The 15,332-nt window shown below is 42.1% G+C and overlaps 3 protein-coding genes across 3 annotated transcripts; all 3 read left to right on the top strand.

The window, feature by feature from the left end:
* Nucleotides 1-143: 143 nt before the first annotated feature.
* Nucleotides 144-3,171, top strand: LOC118242756 (ribonuclease H2 subunit A-like). The gene is made up of 6 exons (XM_081701586.1): nucleotides 144-182; nucleotides 341-445; nucleotides 625-712; nucleotides 1,292-1,409; nucleotides 1,847-2,364; nucleotides 3,096-3,171. Exons 1-5 carry the CDS (start codon nucleotides 144-146, stop codon nucleotides 2,004-2,006), a joined length of 510 nt encoding a protein of 169 aa, XP_081557712.1. The 3' UTR covers nucleotides 2,007-2,364; nucleotides 3,096-3,171.
* Nucleotides 3,098-7,272, top strand: snrpb2 (small nuclear ribonucleoprotein polypeptide B2). The gene is made up of 7 exons (XM_027013750.3): nucleotides 3,098-3,186; nucleotides 3,407-3,497; nucleotides 3,674-3,846; nucleotides 4,584-4,715; nucleotides 5,004-5,045; nucleotides 5,176-5,264; nucleotides 5,918-7,272. The coding sequence occupies exons 2-7, from the start codon at nucleotides 3,434-3,436 to the stop codon at nucleotides 6,075-6,077; spliced, it is 660 nt and encodes a 219-aa protein (XP_026869551.1). The 5' UTR covers nucleotides 3,098-3,186; nucleotides 3,407-3,433; the 3' UTR covers nucleotides 6,078-7,272.
* Nucleotides 7,273-9,369: 2,097 nt separating this feature from the next.
* prokr1a (prokineticin receptor 1a) lies at nucleotides 9,370-14,685 on the top strand. The gene is made up of 3 exons (XM_027013783.3): nucleotides 9,370-9,467; nucleotides 11,009-11,542; nucleotides 12,582-14,685. Exons 2-3 carry the CDS (start codon nucleotides 11,076-11,078, stop codon nucleotides 13,327-13,329), a joined length of 1,215 nt encoding a protein of 404 aa, XP_026869584.3. The 5' UTR covers nucleotides 9,370-9,467; nucleotides 11,009-11,075; the 3' UTR covers nucleotides 13,330-14,685.
* Nucleotides 14,686-15,332: the final 647 nt, after the last annotated feature.

The following is a 15,332-nucleotide window of genomic DNA, read 5'->3' as shown; positions in this document are numbered from 1 at the left end:
CACTGTAGAGTGAGCTCGACAAAATCAGCAACAACAAACAGACCTCAGCAGATCTCATGATGCTGCCATCGGCCTGGTTCAGTACGCCCTGGACTGTGGTGTGCAGTTGAAAGAGGCATAGCAGTCCGTCCTATACAGCTGGCATGACGGGCGCCCACATCTGCACATGTCGGTGCCCTAAGGTCACACCTCTGCCCTGCACAGTGGAGTGTTTTACCCGCTCTAACGCAGACTTGTGCAGCTCCGGTCCCCGAGAGCCACAGCTGTGTCGGCGTGTTGGGGCAGAGAAAACACTAAACTGTACAGTGCAGCCTTTTCCCTGGACTGGAGGTGGGCATAGCATGTCGGATTCATACGCCGCCACTGGCATAAGGTGAAGGTGACGGTGAGACCCAAAGCCGACTCTCTGTTCCCCGTCGTCAGCGCGGCCAGCATCTGTGCCAAGGTCAGCAGCAGTTCAGCCGTATATCACATTTTCCTGAGAGCATTTCTTGTTGATTCCTTATATGTTCTCTATATACTCATTTCCAGATGGATCTACAGTTTATTACAGCAACATTTTTTTTCCTTTGTGTTCATTTGTTTTTTTAATGGTTGCTGCCAACATTTTTGTCCTCCGCTCAGGTGGCCAGGGACCATGCAGTGAAAGGCTGGACGTTTGCAGAAGACTTGGGGGAGGTGGACACTGATTATGGCTCAGGCTATCCCAATGGTCAGCACACACACACACACACACACACACACTCCTTTTCTCAGTTCCTCACTGTAAACACATTAACATAAACAGAGCACATCACCTACACTCACCAAACTTCCTGCTCTAGTCTCAGTTTCCCTTTAATGTTCTTTGCCTGAAGTTTAAATAAGGAAGAAGACACTCTAAAATTTAATTCTGTCTTGTGTTAACTTGAGTGTGAAATTCTGTCTCGTGTAAAGTCCAGTTTCTGTGTATGTGAATGAATACTAAACTTTTTTAAATTCTATACTAGATTCTGAGCAATTAAAAAAAAAAGTGTTATTTCGAGTGCAAGATGTTGGAGTGTTTATCTTGGTTCTCTGAAGAACAAGTAAAATCAAGTGGCCCAACCAGTGGTTTCTCACAGACTCTTCAGACATGGATTAAAAACTACATTTCTCTGTCAAAAGAGATTCTCCATGGATCTATCTTAAAAATCATTTAAATCACAGTGTGATTTATTCCCTAATGCATGTGAGTGTGAGTATTGTGTGTGTGTGTGTGTGTGTGTGTGTGTGTGTGTGTGTGTGTGTGTGTGTGTGTGTGTGTGTGTAGACCCAAAAACTAAGCGCTGGTTGCTGAAGTATTTGGACCCGGTGTTTGGTTATCCTCAGTTTGTGCGCTTCAGCTGGAGTACAGCGCAGACTCTACTGGACAGCAAAGCTGTACACTGGTGAGTTCACCAGCAGGGGGCAGTGTTTCATATCTTGGAGAAAAAGAACGTGTGGCAGGAGGAGGAAAGCCATTAGTTTAGCGTTTGCCAGTCCAGCTCCTTGTGGATTGCACAGGTTCGTGTAATAAATTCTTAAACACACTCGTTTCCATGTGCCAAACACAACCGAGAGGTGTGTAATTAGCAGATGGCCTGAGTCAGTCTTGTGTCAGGTGTATTGGGGGCAATGAAGACATTAGAATGCAGAGCTAACCAAGACTGCCAAACGCTGCATTAGTTCAATTATCGGTACTTCCCTAAAGTTATTTTATTATCACATAATCCCTTAGCGAAGTTTATTCACAATAAAAAGTTACATTTTTAAAAAGTTGGAGGCATTTTCATTAAAAAAAAAAAAAGCTTACAAATTTCAAAAGTGTGTGTGTGTGTGTGTGTAGGGACGATGACGAGGAGGATGGAGAGAAGGGAGCAGCTCGACAGAAAAACACATCCATGTTGTCATATTTCAGCCATAGCAAACCCACAGGACACTCCCCCACACACAAAACGCACCGCTTCTTCACCGAGCGCAGACTACAGAACGTTGACACATTCTGAACTGAACACACGCACAGCGTGCAGAGTTTGGATCACAGAATCTAAACACATTTTGGACTGTAAATTCTCATAATTCAGAAATTCAGTGTCTGCTCGAAATTTAATGTTGTATTTTATGCATGTTTCCTTAATGTTCAAGTAATAAAATGTGTATTTTATACACTACAAACTTGCCTTCTCAGTAAGTTGCTCTGGACAAGGGCGCATGCCTAATGCTATAGATCTAGTGTGTAAATATAACACGCCTTCATTGATGTGATTGCAGTCCATTATTTGTACGTTGTGTACTTAACTACAATTTTGAGTTTATCTACATCTATGTATATCTATATCTATATCTTTTACTACAGCACTGCAGGTATTCACCAAAAGGAACTTTTATAACCATGAAATGAGAAGAGTTTTGTACGTCTCTGTGTTAAGAGCAAGAGAACGTGTTTAACGACATATTTCAGTAGGTTGTGCTGTGATAAATGGAGAAAGCTTTGGCAGTTAATCATCGCACATAACTAAAGTCTTGATCTAATAATGTGTATTTAATCTATATTTTCATTAGCAACAGCAAACACTAGAGCGTTAACATATTAAGTACGGCTCGGCTTGAAATACCTTACTTCAGGTTTCATGGACGACAAGCGTCGAGACTATTTTCTGTCCTGCTCTAAAATGGTGGAATGAACTCCCACTTTCTGTCCGGACAGCAGAGTCCCTTGCAGTCTTCAAAGAACAGACATCTATTTGCGGAATATTTAAAGGACAACCGATTCTGCTCCCATATTGACTGACCAAAATAGTGCTTATTGTAGGGTATTGTTTATGTTGTTTAACAAACTCTGGCACTTATTGTTTATAGCACTTATCATTGTTTAAGATAGACCTTATGTATTTTGTACTTCTAGGTATCAGCAGTGATCCCTCTATTTCTACAGCATTCTAGTTCATTGGTATATTGGACTCTAACCTACTGTACTGTACTAGGATATTCTATGACTAAATGACAAAGCACTTTTGTAAGTCCCCCTGGATAAGAGCGTCTGCAAAATGCCGTAAATGTAAATGTTGTACTAACTAATAATTGCTCCACTACAGTAGGCGGCGCTCCAAATGTGTTATGCGTGTTAAAGCACATAAAGGAAGCAGACTAGCGGGATCTGGCGGTTTCCGGTAAAAGACAAGTGTGGTAAGTATGAGAATATCATCCATTCATTAAAAATAGCTACTTTGTTGATTTTAGTATACAGATTCTTGTTTGTTTATGGTTTCCATATTACGAGGAGTAATGTTGCTTCATTATCAGATCACGAGTATGTGCTCATAAACCGTGTTGATCTGTTTTGTTGGCTCTCTGTGCTCTCTAGTTGTAGTTGATATATTGCACTGAACGTTTCTCGTCCTCGCAGATACATCTTCCTTAGGGTTCACGAAACATGGATATTCGGCCGAATCACACAATCTACATCAACAACGTAAATGATAAGATAAAGAAAGAAGGTAGCTATGTCCCGAACGTTTATGATTGATTGTGACTTTTACCTGTCTACATTTAGCTAAGTGGGTAGATAGCTACATTAAGTGCTAAAACAGTTGACTGCATGGTTAGCGTTAAAATATTTAAACGGTCAATTATTTCCTATGATTGGAAAACTAATCAGTTCTCTTTACCATAGAACTGAAGAGGTCACTGTACGCCCTGTTCTCCCAGTTCGGACAGATCATCGAAATTGTCGCCATGAAAACCATGAAAATGAGGGGTCAGGCGTTCGTCGTATTTAAAGAGCTCTCTGCGGCTACGAACGCGCTGAGGCAGCTCCAGGGCTTCCCTTTCTACAACAAGCCCATGGTCAGTGTTTCAGGGTTTTGTTCACGCCTGTACCTGGTCGGGGTTCGCAGTACGTTTGAGTAGTGTGACTCTCTGGAATGTTAGAGATAAGTCATAGATTGGATAGTCTTGTCCACGATATCTTGGTCTGTCTAATCTATAGTTACTGTTACAGACTAGCGATCATGATTTTATTTTGCATTATGTCTTAAATTGAAATCGCCGTAGACTAGAATCCTTGTTTATCCAAACTCTGTGGTACGACACTCTAACTACGTGAAAAACCGCATTTACTCCCCCACGCAGAAACATCTCTGACTGGCCTTCATTTCTTTCCCCGCCTGCATTCGTAATTTGGCAAACCAGAATATAAAATGATTAGGTTGTAATAGAATACTTTGAATGCATAGAATACAGAATAAATGAGCATATTGGATGCAGAACTTTATCTGGCCCAATTGCATTTCATATTACATGGTCAGGTCTGTGTCTGCATGTAATTGTACTCATTGCTGGGATGCGGCACACCTGAAAACTAATCAGCACCTTTAGTCACCATAGCTGAGCAAAGAATGACCCTAACGTAAGCTTCCAGAAAGCTCCTGGCTCTGCACACAGCTCAGCCAGTTCGGCAGAGCACGCCTGTCCTTCATCTCCCAGCCCACCCCCCTCGGATGCCAAGATCTCAGCGGTGGGGGCATCAGACCTGGTATGAGAACACTGTAGTTACGGAGGTTGTTTGTGCCGTTGGCTCACAGCGAATCCAGTATGCGAAAACGGACTCGGACGTCATCGCTAAAGTGAGGGGCACGTACAGCGACAAGGACAAGAAGAAGGAGAAAAAGAAGAAGGCTCAGGAGCAAGCGGCTAACGCGGCCAAGAAACCGGCGGTCAGTTTGGTGTGTGGGTGGGTGTGTGTGAATACTACTGCAGGTCCACAGTTGTCATGTTTTTTGTGAACGTTTGTTTCATCTCAATGAAAAAAGTTATCAATTTCTGAATATTAAACTACCGTTTTGAAGGTCCTCATTAGCATCCCTGACATGGCAGCATTGATCCATGTTTTGCACGTTTCCTCTGACATGCTGTGATCGTACTGTTTGAAACATCCAGTTGCATCGCTTCCAAACTGCACCTGTGTTATCTGCAGTTTGACTAACATGTGTTTGGTCTTGCAGGGTGCTGTGAACATGCAGCCGGCTCCACCAGCTACGGTCCAGGTACTAAATGGCGCTGAATTCCTTTGTGGTTGACTGCGTTATGTTTCTTCTATGATGGTTTTTAGAGTCCCTGCATAGTGCAGCGCAGTAACTATTGATCACGGTCCCCTCTCTGTCCCACTGGTTTAAGGTTCCGGATAATCCACCGAACTACATCCTGTTCCTGACCAACCTGCCTGAGGAGACCAACGAGATGATGCTGTCCATGCTGTTCAACCAGTGAGTCGGTCCTTTCCTGTCAGAGACACTGGGCAGTGAAGGCATCCATTCTGAGAGTCCCTGTGTTTCTTGCCTTTGCCAGTCAGGTTTCTCCATGCAGTGCTCAGCTAGGTTTCCTGTACATCAGTGAATTGGGCAGTTTTAATCGGAAGGTTGCTGGTTCAAGTCCCACCACTGCCAAGTTGCCACTGTTGGGGCCCCAGAGCAAGACCCTTGACCCTCAATTGCTCAAGTTCTACTCGGTCATAATTGTAAATCGCTTTGGATAAAACCATCAGCTAGATGCCGTAAATGTAATTAATTGGAATACGGCTTTGCTGATCTACTTCTCGCTGTTACGATGCACCTGTTGTGCCAATGAATTCAACCATAAGCTATGACCTTCAGTACTGATTCAGTTGAGAAATAGCCTGACTGGTTGGTTGCATGCACCTCAAAAGACGCTGGACAGTAAATCTCACCTTTCCATGTCTATCCAAATTTATGGTTTCATAATAGAAAACTGATAGCCTTTTTTAAATTACACATTATTTCCCACACTTTCACTGCCGAGTCACTGTCTATCCTGTTAGAGACTGAGAATGTTCGGCCGTTTATTTCTATAATGTTCTGCTCTTTGGCGCCCCCTCATGGCCTTTCTTTCCTCTGCACAGGTTCCCTGGTTTTAAGGAAGTGCGCCTGGTGCCCGGGAAGCACGACATCGCCTTCGTGGAGTTTGAGAGTGAAGCCCAAGCTGGAGTGGCCAAGGATGCCCTGCAGGGCTTCCGCATCACAGCAACCTGCGCCATGAAGATCACCTACGCCAAGAAGTGACCGCGCCTCACGCACACACCTACGTGCGACAACAGCGCAAATGGACTGAAAACAGCCGTTCTCACCTATTTCTCTTGTCTCTTAAGTTCAGGTTGATTGAGCTCTTATGTTTATTACTCTACAGGATGTCGGTTGTTGACGTTGGCATATTGGTGCAAAGGGAGGGGTGTTGTGGGTTTTTTTGTGTTTGTTTTTTTTAATAGTGAAATAGCCTATTAAGACTTTTTCTTCTGAGGTTCCGCCACCACCGGTGTTCAATCTTGCTGAAGCAGAGAGTGTTTGTGTAAAATATCTCTTGCGAATGTCACTTGTAAGTGGAGCTTCTGGCATCCTCTAATGGTTTGAAGTGTATTTCATGAGACAACAGCAGCTTAATGGGGAAAATCGAGATGATCCTTTTGATGCTTCAGTTTTCTCCATCAATTATGATTTTTTTTTTTTTTTTTTTTTTTTTTTTTTTTACCAGGAAGGCAAGTTCAAGGCCAAACTAGCTAATTCTGCAGCACAGACTGCGAGCTGTTATGAATTTTGACCCACTGACAGGTCAATCAATAGACCGCTGTCGATGTTCTGTGCTGGTGACATTTTCATGATGCAGACACATCCAATTCAGCATTTTTAATAAATTAATTCTCTGTTGCCTGATTTTTATTTATTTTTTTTTTTATCTGCGATGTAAGATGTATGGTGTGATTTTAGATTTACACCTGTTTGAATTTCTACATAAATCCAAAAGAAGAGAAGCTTGCTCATGTTACTTAGGCCCGTTATTTGTTGTGCCACAGGTCGTGTGTCTATAGATGCTCATTACCCCTTTTCTTTTAAGATGTTTATGAGAACAGGGTGATGGTATAAGTCTCCAAGCCTTGCAGATGCACGCTGGAGAAGGACCTTTTCTGCGTCGCTCACAGCCGCCTTTACCAACGGAGGATGAATGCGCAAGTTTCAGCATAATGAAAGAATTTTATAGCCGAACGCCAAGTGCTCTGCGGTAACAGATGCCTGTAACGTGGGCGTTGTGTACAGACCAAGGTTTCTTTCTGCTGAGTGCATATTCTACTCAGTTTAAGTTTGCCTGGAACATGGACTCATGGGTCTGAAAATTCTGGTAAGGTGGGATAGAAATGGTGGTCGATACGTGCTCTTTTTATCATTCAGATCATTTACCAAGTAATAAAAACAATCTTCCCTGTTATTGTTTAGAGGCTATGTCGTTATTAATCTCGTATCACATCTAACAGGCATATGAGAAGTCCAGCACGAAGGAAGACACCCCCCCCCATCTCCCTGGACACATGCACATTAATTTTGATGTATTTGCAGTTTTCTCATTTATTACATTTTGTTCCGTCTGCGAATAGAGTAACAGGTACTGCATGTTGTACGATCACAGAAAAAAAACATCTTTTTATCCCATAAGAGCGATTCGTGCGGGTGCTGAAGACAGGCTTCAAATCACGGCGTTAAATTTGGCCAAAAAAATGTAAAACATTACAGTCAGAATACATTACTACCCATGACCCGAACTGCGTGTGATGGGTGTTGATTTATAGATGAATGAGAAGACTCCGGTGATGTTTATGAAGGGGCTTTCTCGTCTCTGATGTTGGTTTTACGAGCGAACAGATGCTCTACTTTACAGCTCGTTCGTGGCGATTTATTTCTCCATCGCAGTAGCTGCTGTTTGTCGTGCTGAAGCAGCACGATAGCCGACCGTCGTGGCTATACGCGCCATCTCATCTAAAGGTAAATGAGTGGAGACTGAGGAAAATCAGTGCACGCGTCTGCAGGAGCGTGTGCTTGCGTGCGTGTGCAAGTCTGTTCATGAGAGCGGGAGAAAGAGTTGCAAGCAGATGTCATAAATCCCTTTTCTCTGCGTGACTCTGGGTCTGTTATTTCACGACGAAGATCAGGCTACTTCACCACATTTATAACTTCGCTTTTAATTCTGCAGTCTAGTTAAGTCGTCCTCTAAGTTGTATAACCCACATGACATACATGTCAAGGATGGGATCAATTCAATTATTTGAACAGAGGTGGAAATTCAACAAGACACAGAATTAATCGTCTGTGTTATAAAATCATTGAATGTGATTTGATTTTCAATTCATTGAATGCTTTGGCCTAAATGAAACTACGTGAATTATGTTTTTTTCCTCGGGTTAGACATTTCTTCCGTGTCACTAGATGCGTTAAAGCCTCCTAGTGTGATAGGCACACTGTAAATCTTCTCAGTAGTTATATGAATCAATGTTTTTCTCTCGAGGTCAAAGGAAGAGTTGAGTGCTGATACATGCATCACAGGACTTGAGATCGGATGTATTGTTTTGTAATCTTAGATTTAGATTACTAAACAAGTGTGAACACATACACTCAGACGTGCAGTAGATCTGAAGAGAACAGAGCGCAGCGATTAATTGCAGAACGAAAAAGAGAGAGATGGATACGCCAGGACTGATGACGACATAAGAGGGATACGCCGACACTGATGACGACATGAGAGGGATACGCCGACACTGATGACGACATGAGCGGGATGGAAAAGGGCACACAGTTAGAGAAGGAGATTCGTGCGTGTGGGCGCGTGTGCGAAAAGGCATCTACTTGGAAGTTCTAGGTCGATAGGTTTTTAAAAATAAACAATTGTTTGCTATAAGCTGCGTTTTAAGTTAACAGTAAACTCATATTTTGGAATCTGTATACTTTTTCTGGACAATTTTAGCCATTTGCCCGTTTTGTAATATATATTCTGTTTAATGTTTAATGTTCGATTTAATGTTTGCAAGGGCCTCTGTGATAAAATGTGCATCACTGTGTAGACATTTATTTATGTTTCTCCAAGACACGACCAATCACACACACTCACGTACTCAAATACATTTTGCCCCAAAGAGCTGGGCATCTTAAAATGATAATCTTCTAGATCCTTCATATGCATTATTTTAGTGAATTGGCTTGACTGTTATGACAGAATTCAGTACTGGAACACTTAATAGGCGTACAAAAATAGTTCTGTTTGAAAATTGCCAAGATAATTCCCTGTGCGAGATCTCTTCCTTTGCACCACACTAAGATCATTTACCATCAAAACCTTTTTATAACGCGTTCTCTGCACAAGAGAATTCGGTGGAGATAAAAGATGAGAGATACGCCCGCCACGAGGCGTTGAAAGTGTTGATGTGGCGGTGTGCTTGTGTGTGCTCGAGTGTGTGTCTTACACTGTGCTGTTTTACCGAGGCTTGGAAGGTTGGGCTTCTACCCCGTCAGGTGTTGCTTAGGGTTTGCAGAGCAGGTTGCTTTAACGTGCTTCTGCGGATTGAACTACTTTTAAGAACTGCCGCTAAACGCCAAGAAATTAAGAAGAAACCGAATAATCGCATGGAAACGTCGGTAAGATATCTATAATTTTCCATTGCTGAAAACGCTCCATTAGTGTTTATTTTCTGAATTTTAGTTGTTTATTTCTGTGTATTCTTTTCCGCGCGCCTCATAGCCAAGTATTTGGTATTATTCAGTTGTAATTAAGGGTGGAGGTTTGCTGAACTGCTAAGATAAGATGGTTAAAGAATAGATTATAGATTTTACTTGAAGTTTGCTAACATGTTAGAGAAAGTGACACTTAGAGAAAGTGACAGGCTAATGTAATTTATTGTGCACTAGAGTTTATTTTAAAACAGGGGATTGCGCAATTATTGTGCGCTAAACGCATCACCTGCATAAATGTTTGTTGGTGTATGCTCAAGATATTTTTCATTCAGCAGCACAAATAAAATCTCATACTGCTGCATATGGATCTGTGCAAACAGAGCCTAAAATGTATGTGTACTGTGAATGATTACCTTACTAATTAAGATACTGTCAAAAATGTTGCTGTAGCGAGGAGTGCTGTAATTTATTAGACTTTCAGAGTAGTGCATGTTCAGTTTATTACAAACAATAAAATACTGTAAAATACTAAAATAAAATACTGTGGCCGAACTAACGTAACTTCATCACTTACTATGAATTATGAATTTACACATTTACATGTGTGCATGTCTAATGCAAATAAAAATAAAAATAAAAATTCTAGTGGACAGTGTTTTACAGGAGAACCTTGTTCTGAGCAAACATTTACTAAAGATATCACTTTAGAGAGACTCCAGCCCTAGTACAGTGTTAAAAACTCAAGTTTGTACGTGGGTCTTCAAGATACTCAAAATTTTATTTCAAAATGGCCCATTTAGTGAAAAGGGTCATCTACACTTTAAAAAGGCTTTCTTACGGATGTGTTTTAACTTAAAGAGATGGAACATGTTTTTCTATGGATAGTATTTTAGGAGGAACAAATGTAGTAATACTATTGTAATAACTACTGACATAGAATTTCTATTACACATTTCCATTAAAATTAAAAAATTAAATGTAACAAAATGCATTGAAATATAATGTAAAAATTAACAAACTGAGCCAGCCAGACTTGCCCGATGATTTTAATAACTGTTAATTGGTAGTTTTGACAAACATGATAGTTTGTCAAAACTACCAATTAACAGTTATTAAAATCATAACTACAGAAATCTACAATTTCGAAGACAATCTTTAATTAATTTATTAAATCAAGTCAAAATTGAAATATACATTGACAATCAATTTGAAGCAAATATGTGTTCAGTCCTAAAATGTACGTTGGATTTGGATTACTTTGTTATTCATACTGAAGGGCCACAAGAAGTGTTGTTGAATTGTACATTATACTAGTAAATTGCTCATTAATAAATATTAAAACATAAAGTGTCTAAACCTGGTCCTCGTGGTACACCTTTCTCAAGGCAAGTATCTTGCAGATTACTATTTTACTGTATTTATAAAAACTTTTTGCTTACCAGATAGGGAATATATACAGACCATATATACTTCTATATGAAATCGTTTTGTTCCCCTTTTTGCAGGTATAATAAAAAGATGGGAAACAGTATCATATGTATTTAAAACCTGAAACAACAAAAAGGAGCAAACATGGAGGAAATAAATTTCACTACCACGGCAGAAACATGGACTCAATGCCGGCCATCAGAGAGGCCCCATAACCTGCTAATGGCAAACTATGACATCCCTTTGGATTATGAGATTTCTCCGGATGAGATCCCGGACACGACTCAGGACACAGCCTTCTTCGTAGCTACGATAATCATCGCTGTGGTTCTGGTCTGCATCATGCTTGTGTGCGGAATTGGGAACTGTTTCTTCATTGCTACGCTAGCGCGTCACAAAAAACTACGCAACGTCACCAACCTGCTCATCGCTAACTTAGCGGTGTCAGATGTCCTGGTGGCTGTCGTGTGCTGCCCATTCCTGGTGGATTACTATGTGGTGAAGCAGCTCTCGTGGGATCATGGGATTGTCCTGTGTGTCTCCATCAACTACCTGAGGACCGTGTCTCTCTATGTGTCCACTAATGTTCTGCTTGCCATCGCTGTGGACAGGTGAGTCCAGTTTTGTTTGTAGTTGAGCCAACCTGTACCTGGCCCATGAACGAGGTCTATGACAAGGTCTCCCTTACTGATATATGTGTGGTGTTACTTTGTTTACGCATGTACATATAAATGTGTGTATAAATACATACATATGTGTCCAAATACATACATGTACATAATGTTGTTATTTACAGCCACACTGCTATTTTAAAAATACTTTTTTGTCATGAAATGAAATGGAGGACAAAACATATTTGTTCCATCATTTAGCTGAAATGTGACATTATACAAGCAATGAGATCATCACTATATACAGCAAATGGCATTTATCATAAAAACATTCCTGATGTTCAGTGGTTTGTAAGTATGATACTCAGTGACATCATGAAATTTCCTGGTGATGCAAACACTTACACGATTGCTTTTCCAGACCTCCATGACACGTTATGAAGTGTTGCAGGCCGAGAAATTTATAGATTTTGTTTAGAGGGGCTTAAAGCTGACAGATGTGCCCTGCGAGGGATTTTATTAGTACATCCAAAACAATAAGGTACGGATTGTTCCCTGGATGAGGCACAATGATATAATAAATCACCTCTGACATTTTGGTAATGGGTACATATTAGGTAGAAATCTATTTGGCAAGGGAAACTGAGCATTTTATATAGCATAGAAAGATATTCCATATTCTTTCATTCATGACTAAAGAAGGTCTAATAATGGGTTGTGTATGTCTATATGCTACATGTGTTTAGAGACATGGCTAAAATTATATCTGATATAGCCGCCATTCTCCTTAGTTTCCTTACCATGTCTCACCGTCTATCTGCTGATATGAATGTTTATAACTGGTTTCTGAGCAGTATTTCCAAGAAAGGCAACAGTGAGTTTCGCCACTGCTCTGATAACAAAAACCAGACATTCAAACAGGCCAACTCCATTAGACCGCTGACATATCATCTGCTTTATGGTGTCTGTGCCTCTTCCGACTGTTACAATCTTTTGGTCTCATTCACCCATCCTCCGCATGTGTGTGCGTGTTTGCTAGGTACATGGCCATTGTGCACCCTCTGAAACCCCGAATGAAGTACCACACGGCCTATTGGCTCATATTCGGCGTCTGGATCGTCCCCATCCTCATCTCTGTTCCGTCTGCTTACTTTGCTACGGAGCACGAGTACCCCACTACTGTTGCCAGTGCCACCTCTATTGCTTCACCCCGCAACAAGATCTTCTGTGCCCAGATCTGGTCGGCGGAGCAGCGGCTGTTCTACCGCTCCTACTTCCTGTTTGTTCTGTTCGTGGAGTTCCTGGGGCCTGTGGTGGTCATGGCAACGTGCTATGCCCACATATCGCGTGAGCTGTGGTTCAAGGGCGTGCCGGGCTTCCCGACGGCGCAGCTGGCACGGCGCCTGCGCCGGCGCCGCCGCACGGTGTTGGCGCTGTTGGCGGCTCTGGTGGCGTACGTGCTGTGCTGGGCGCCGTACTACGGCTTCGCCCTGCTGCGCGACTTCTACCCGGCACTCATCACACGCCAGCGGCACTCGCTGGTCGCCTTTTACATCGTCGAGTGTGTCGCCATGAGCAACGGGGTCATCAACACGCTGTGCTTCGTGGGTGCGAAGAGTGGGGCAAGCAGGTGTCTCCGGTGGACGAGGCTCAGCGGGTGGCGCCACGTCAACAGGCCGACGGTAGAGGTGAGAGCCTGTCCTGCCACAGCCGGGAAGGCAGAGGAGGGAGATATCAGGACTTCCTCACTCAGAGTGACAGAACTTGAGTGTACACGGATACGATGAAGAAGAGGACAGGGATGATGAAGAAGAAAGAAATTGTGACAGTGTCCCAGGTGTTGACATTAACACCAGTAAATTATTTTACTCTGCCAAAGGGACAATTTTGGAAAGGTTATCCAATAGGATTTGTAGCATGCTGGGTTAAATCCATGAAAAACCCAATTACATCCTCATCTATGATCTGATCTAATCCAGAAGCCTTAATCTGATGGAATGACTTTTGAAAAACTAGATGGTGAGCAAGAAGAATAAAGACCTTATTAAGTCTGGCTTTCACTTAAGAGGAAGCATTATAGTGGATAATTTCCTCCAAAGAATGATATAAGTCATAGCCATGTGAAGCAGGTCTGTCGCTGAAGTCAGATCAGTTTCACTGGTTGCACAAATATAAATGGCATACCTCACTGACTAAACACATCTTGTGTGTATTTTTGTTCTGGAGCTAAACTAATGTTGTTTGTTCTCTGCATCCCTCTCTATTTTATGTCAGCCATGTGAAACTGTAGTGCATGCAAACATCTTTGATCAACTCTGCACCGCTAGCATCCAGGCTAATTTTGTGCTGACATGCCTATACTGTCTGCATATACTTTATGACAGTTATGTGGCATGGCAATGACTAAGATGGCTTCATAACTAAGTATGCCACCTCAACATTTTTACTGAGGAGATCTACAGGAAGGATCAAGCTGTGAATGACAGGGATGCAGACTCTGGATTCTCAAAGGATTCAGACTCATTTTTATTTGTTTGACAAAAGCCAACAACAAAAAAAAGACCAGCCAAAATAATCGACACTCGCCAGTGCCACCATCCTCACAGGAAGTCCATCAGACTCACCAGTGCCACCATCCTCACAGGAAGTCCATCAGACTCGCCAGTGCCACCATCCTCACAGGAAGTCCATCAGACTCGCCAGTGCCACCATCCTCACAGGAAGTCCATCAGACTCGCCAGTGCCACCACCCTCACAGGAAGTCCATCAGACTCGCCAGTGCCACCACCCTCACAGGAAGTCCATCAGACTCGCCAGTGCCACCATCCTCACAGGAAGTCCATCAGACTCATGAGCACCATCGTCCTTTTCGCAAGGTAAAATGCCAAGGAACATTGTGACCTAGGAAGTAACACTTAAGACTTTACAAGAGAAACTGGCGATTTTCAGAACTTCCTTAAACCCACTCAAATACTTCCACTTTCTGTAACTTTGGATGTGGAAATGATGATCAGTTGTGTGACAGAGGTTTTAATTGTTTTTAAAAGCTGTTGTATATTACTACCTTTTTTTTCTCTCTCAGTTCTTGTTCTCATTAAACATCACCATGATCTTTGCACCTCTCTAATTACGAATGATTTAGGAGAATCGGACACATGCCGAAGGGTCTGTACGTCTGTAGTCTCCCATGCTTCCAATCCTCCACACCTGCAAGTCATTTTGCAGTTTATTTATCAGGTGTTTGCAGAGGAAGCAGCAAATCCACTGGCTGCCAGTGAAAACATTTATGTCGGGGTAGACAAACCTTAAGTATAACAAGATTCATTGAAGTAATTGAAAACGTGTCCCCTTCTGAAGTGACATAAGCACTGCGATCTTGATTATAGTTTCAACACTTTGTTGTTTGGAGTGATGCAAGTGGAGAGGTTCCAGGCATTCCTGTGGACATTTTGTGGAGACTGCACTACGGCACAAAAGCACTGAAACACTGGCTGCACTGCAGCAGGTGGAGTTTTGACGGTGGGTGGGTGCTCCATTTTTTTTCACTGTTTTATTGATTAGTTTATCTCAGCAGACCCACCGCATTTAAATCCTTCATCCTCTGCAGAGTGAAGGGTGAAATGAAAAACGTAATTGAATTCTGGGATTGAAGACTATGCTGACTTCTCTAAATGCTCCCTATTTAGTGATTTTCTGGAGTGATTTATGAAAGGAGAGTGAGATTTTCAACATGCAACTAATGTTGTCAAGTGTGAAACCAGTACACTGACCTGATTGTGTGCATTTAGCC

This window comes from Electrophorus electricus, chromosome 18, assembly GCF_041902795.1.
Source record: "Electrophorus electricus isolate QZ-2024a chromosome 18, ASM4190279v1, whole genome shotgun sequence".
In the NCBI taxonomy this organism is placed as follows: Eukaryota; Metazoa; Chordata; class Actinopteri; order Gymnotiformes; family Gymnotidae; genus Electrophorus; species Electrophorus electricus.
This window is presented reverse-complemented; position numbering and strand designations above follow the sequence as displayed.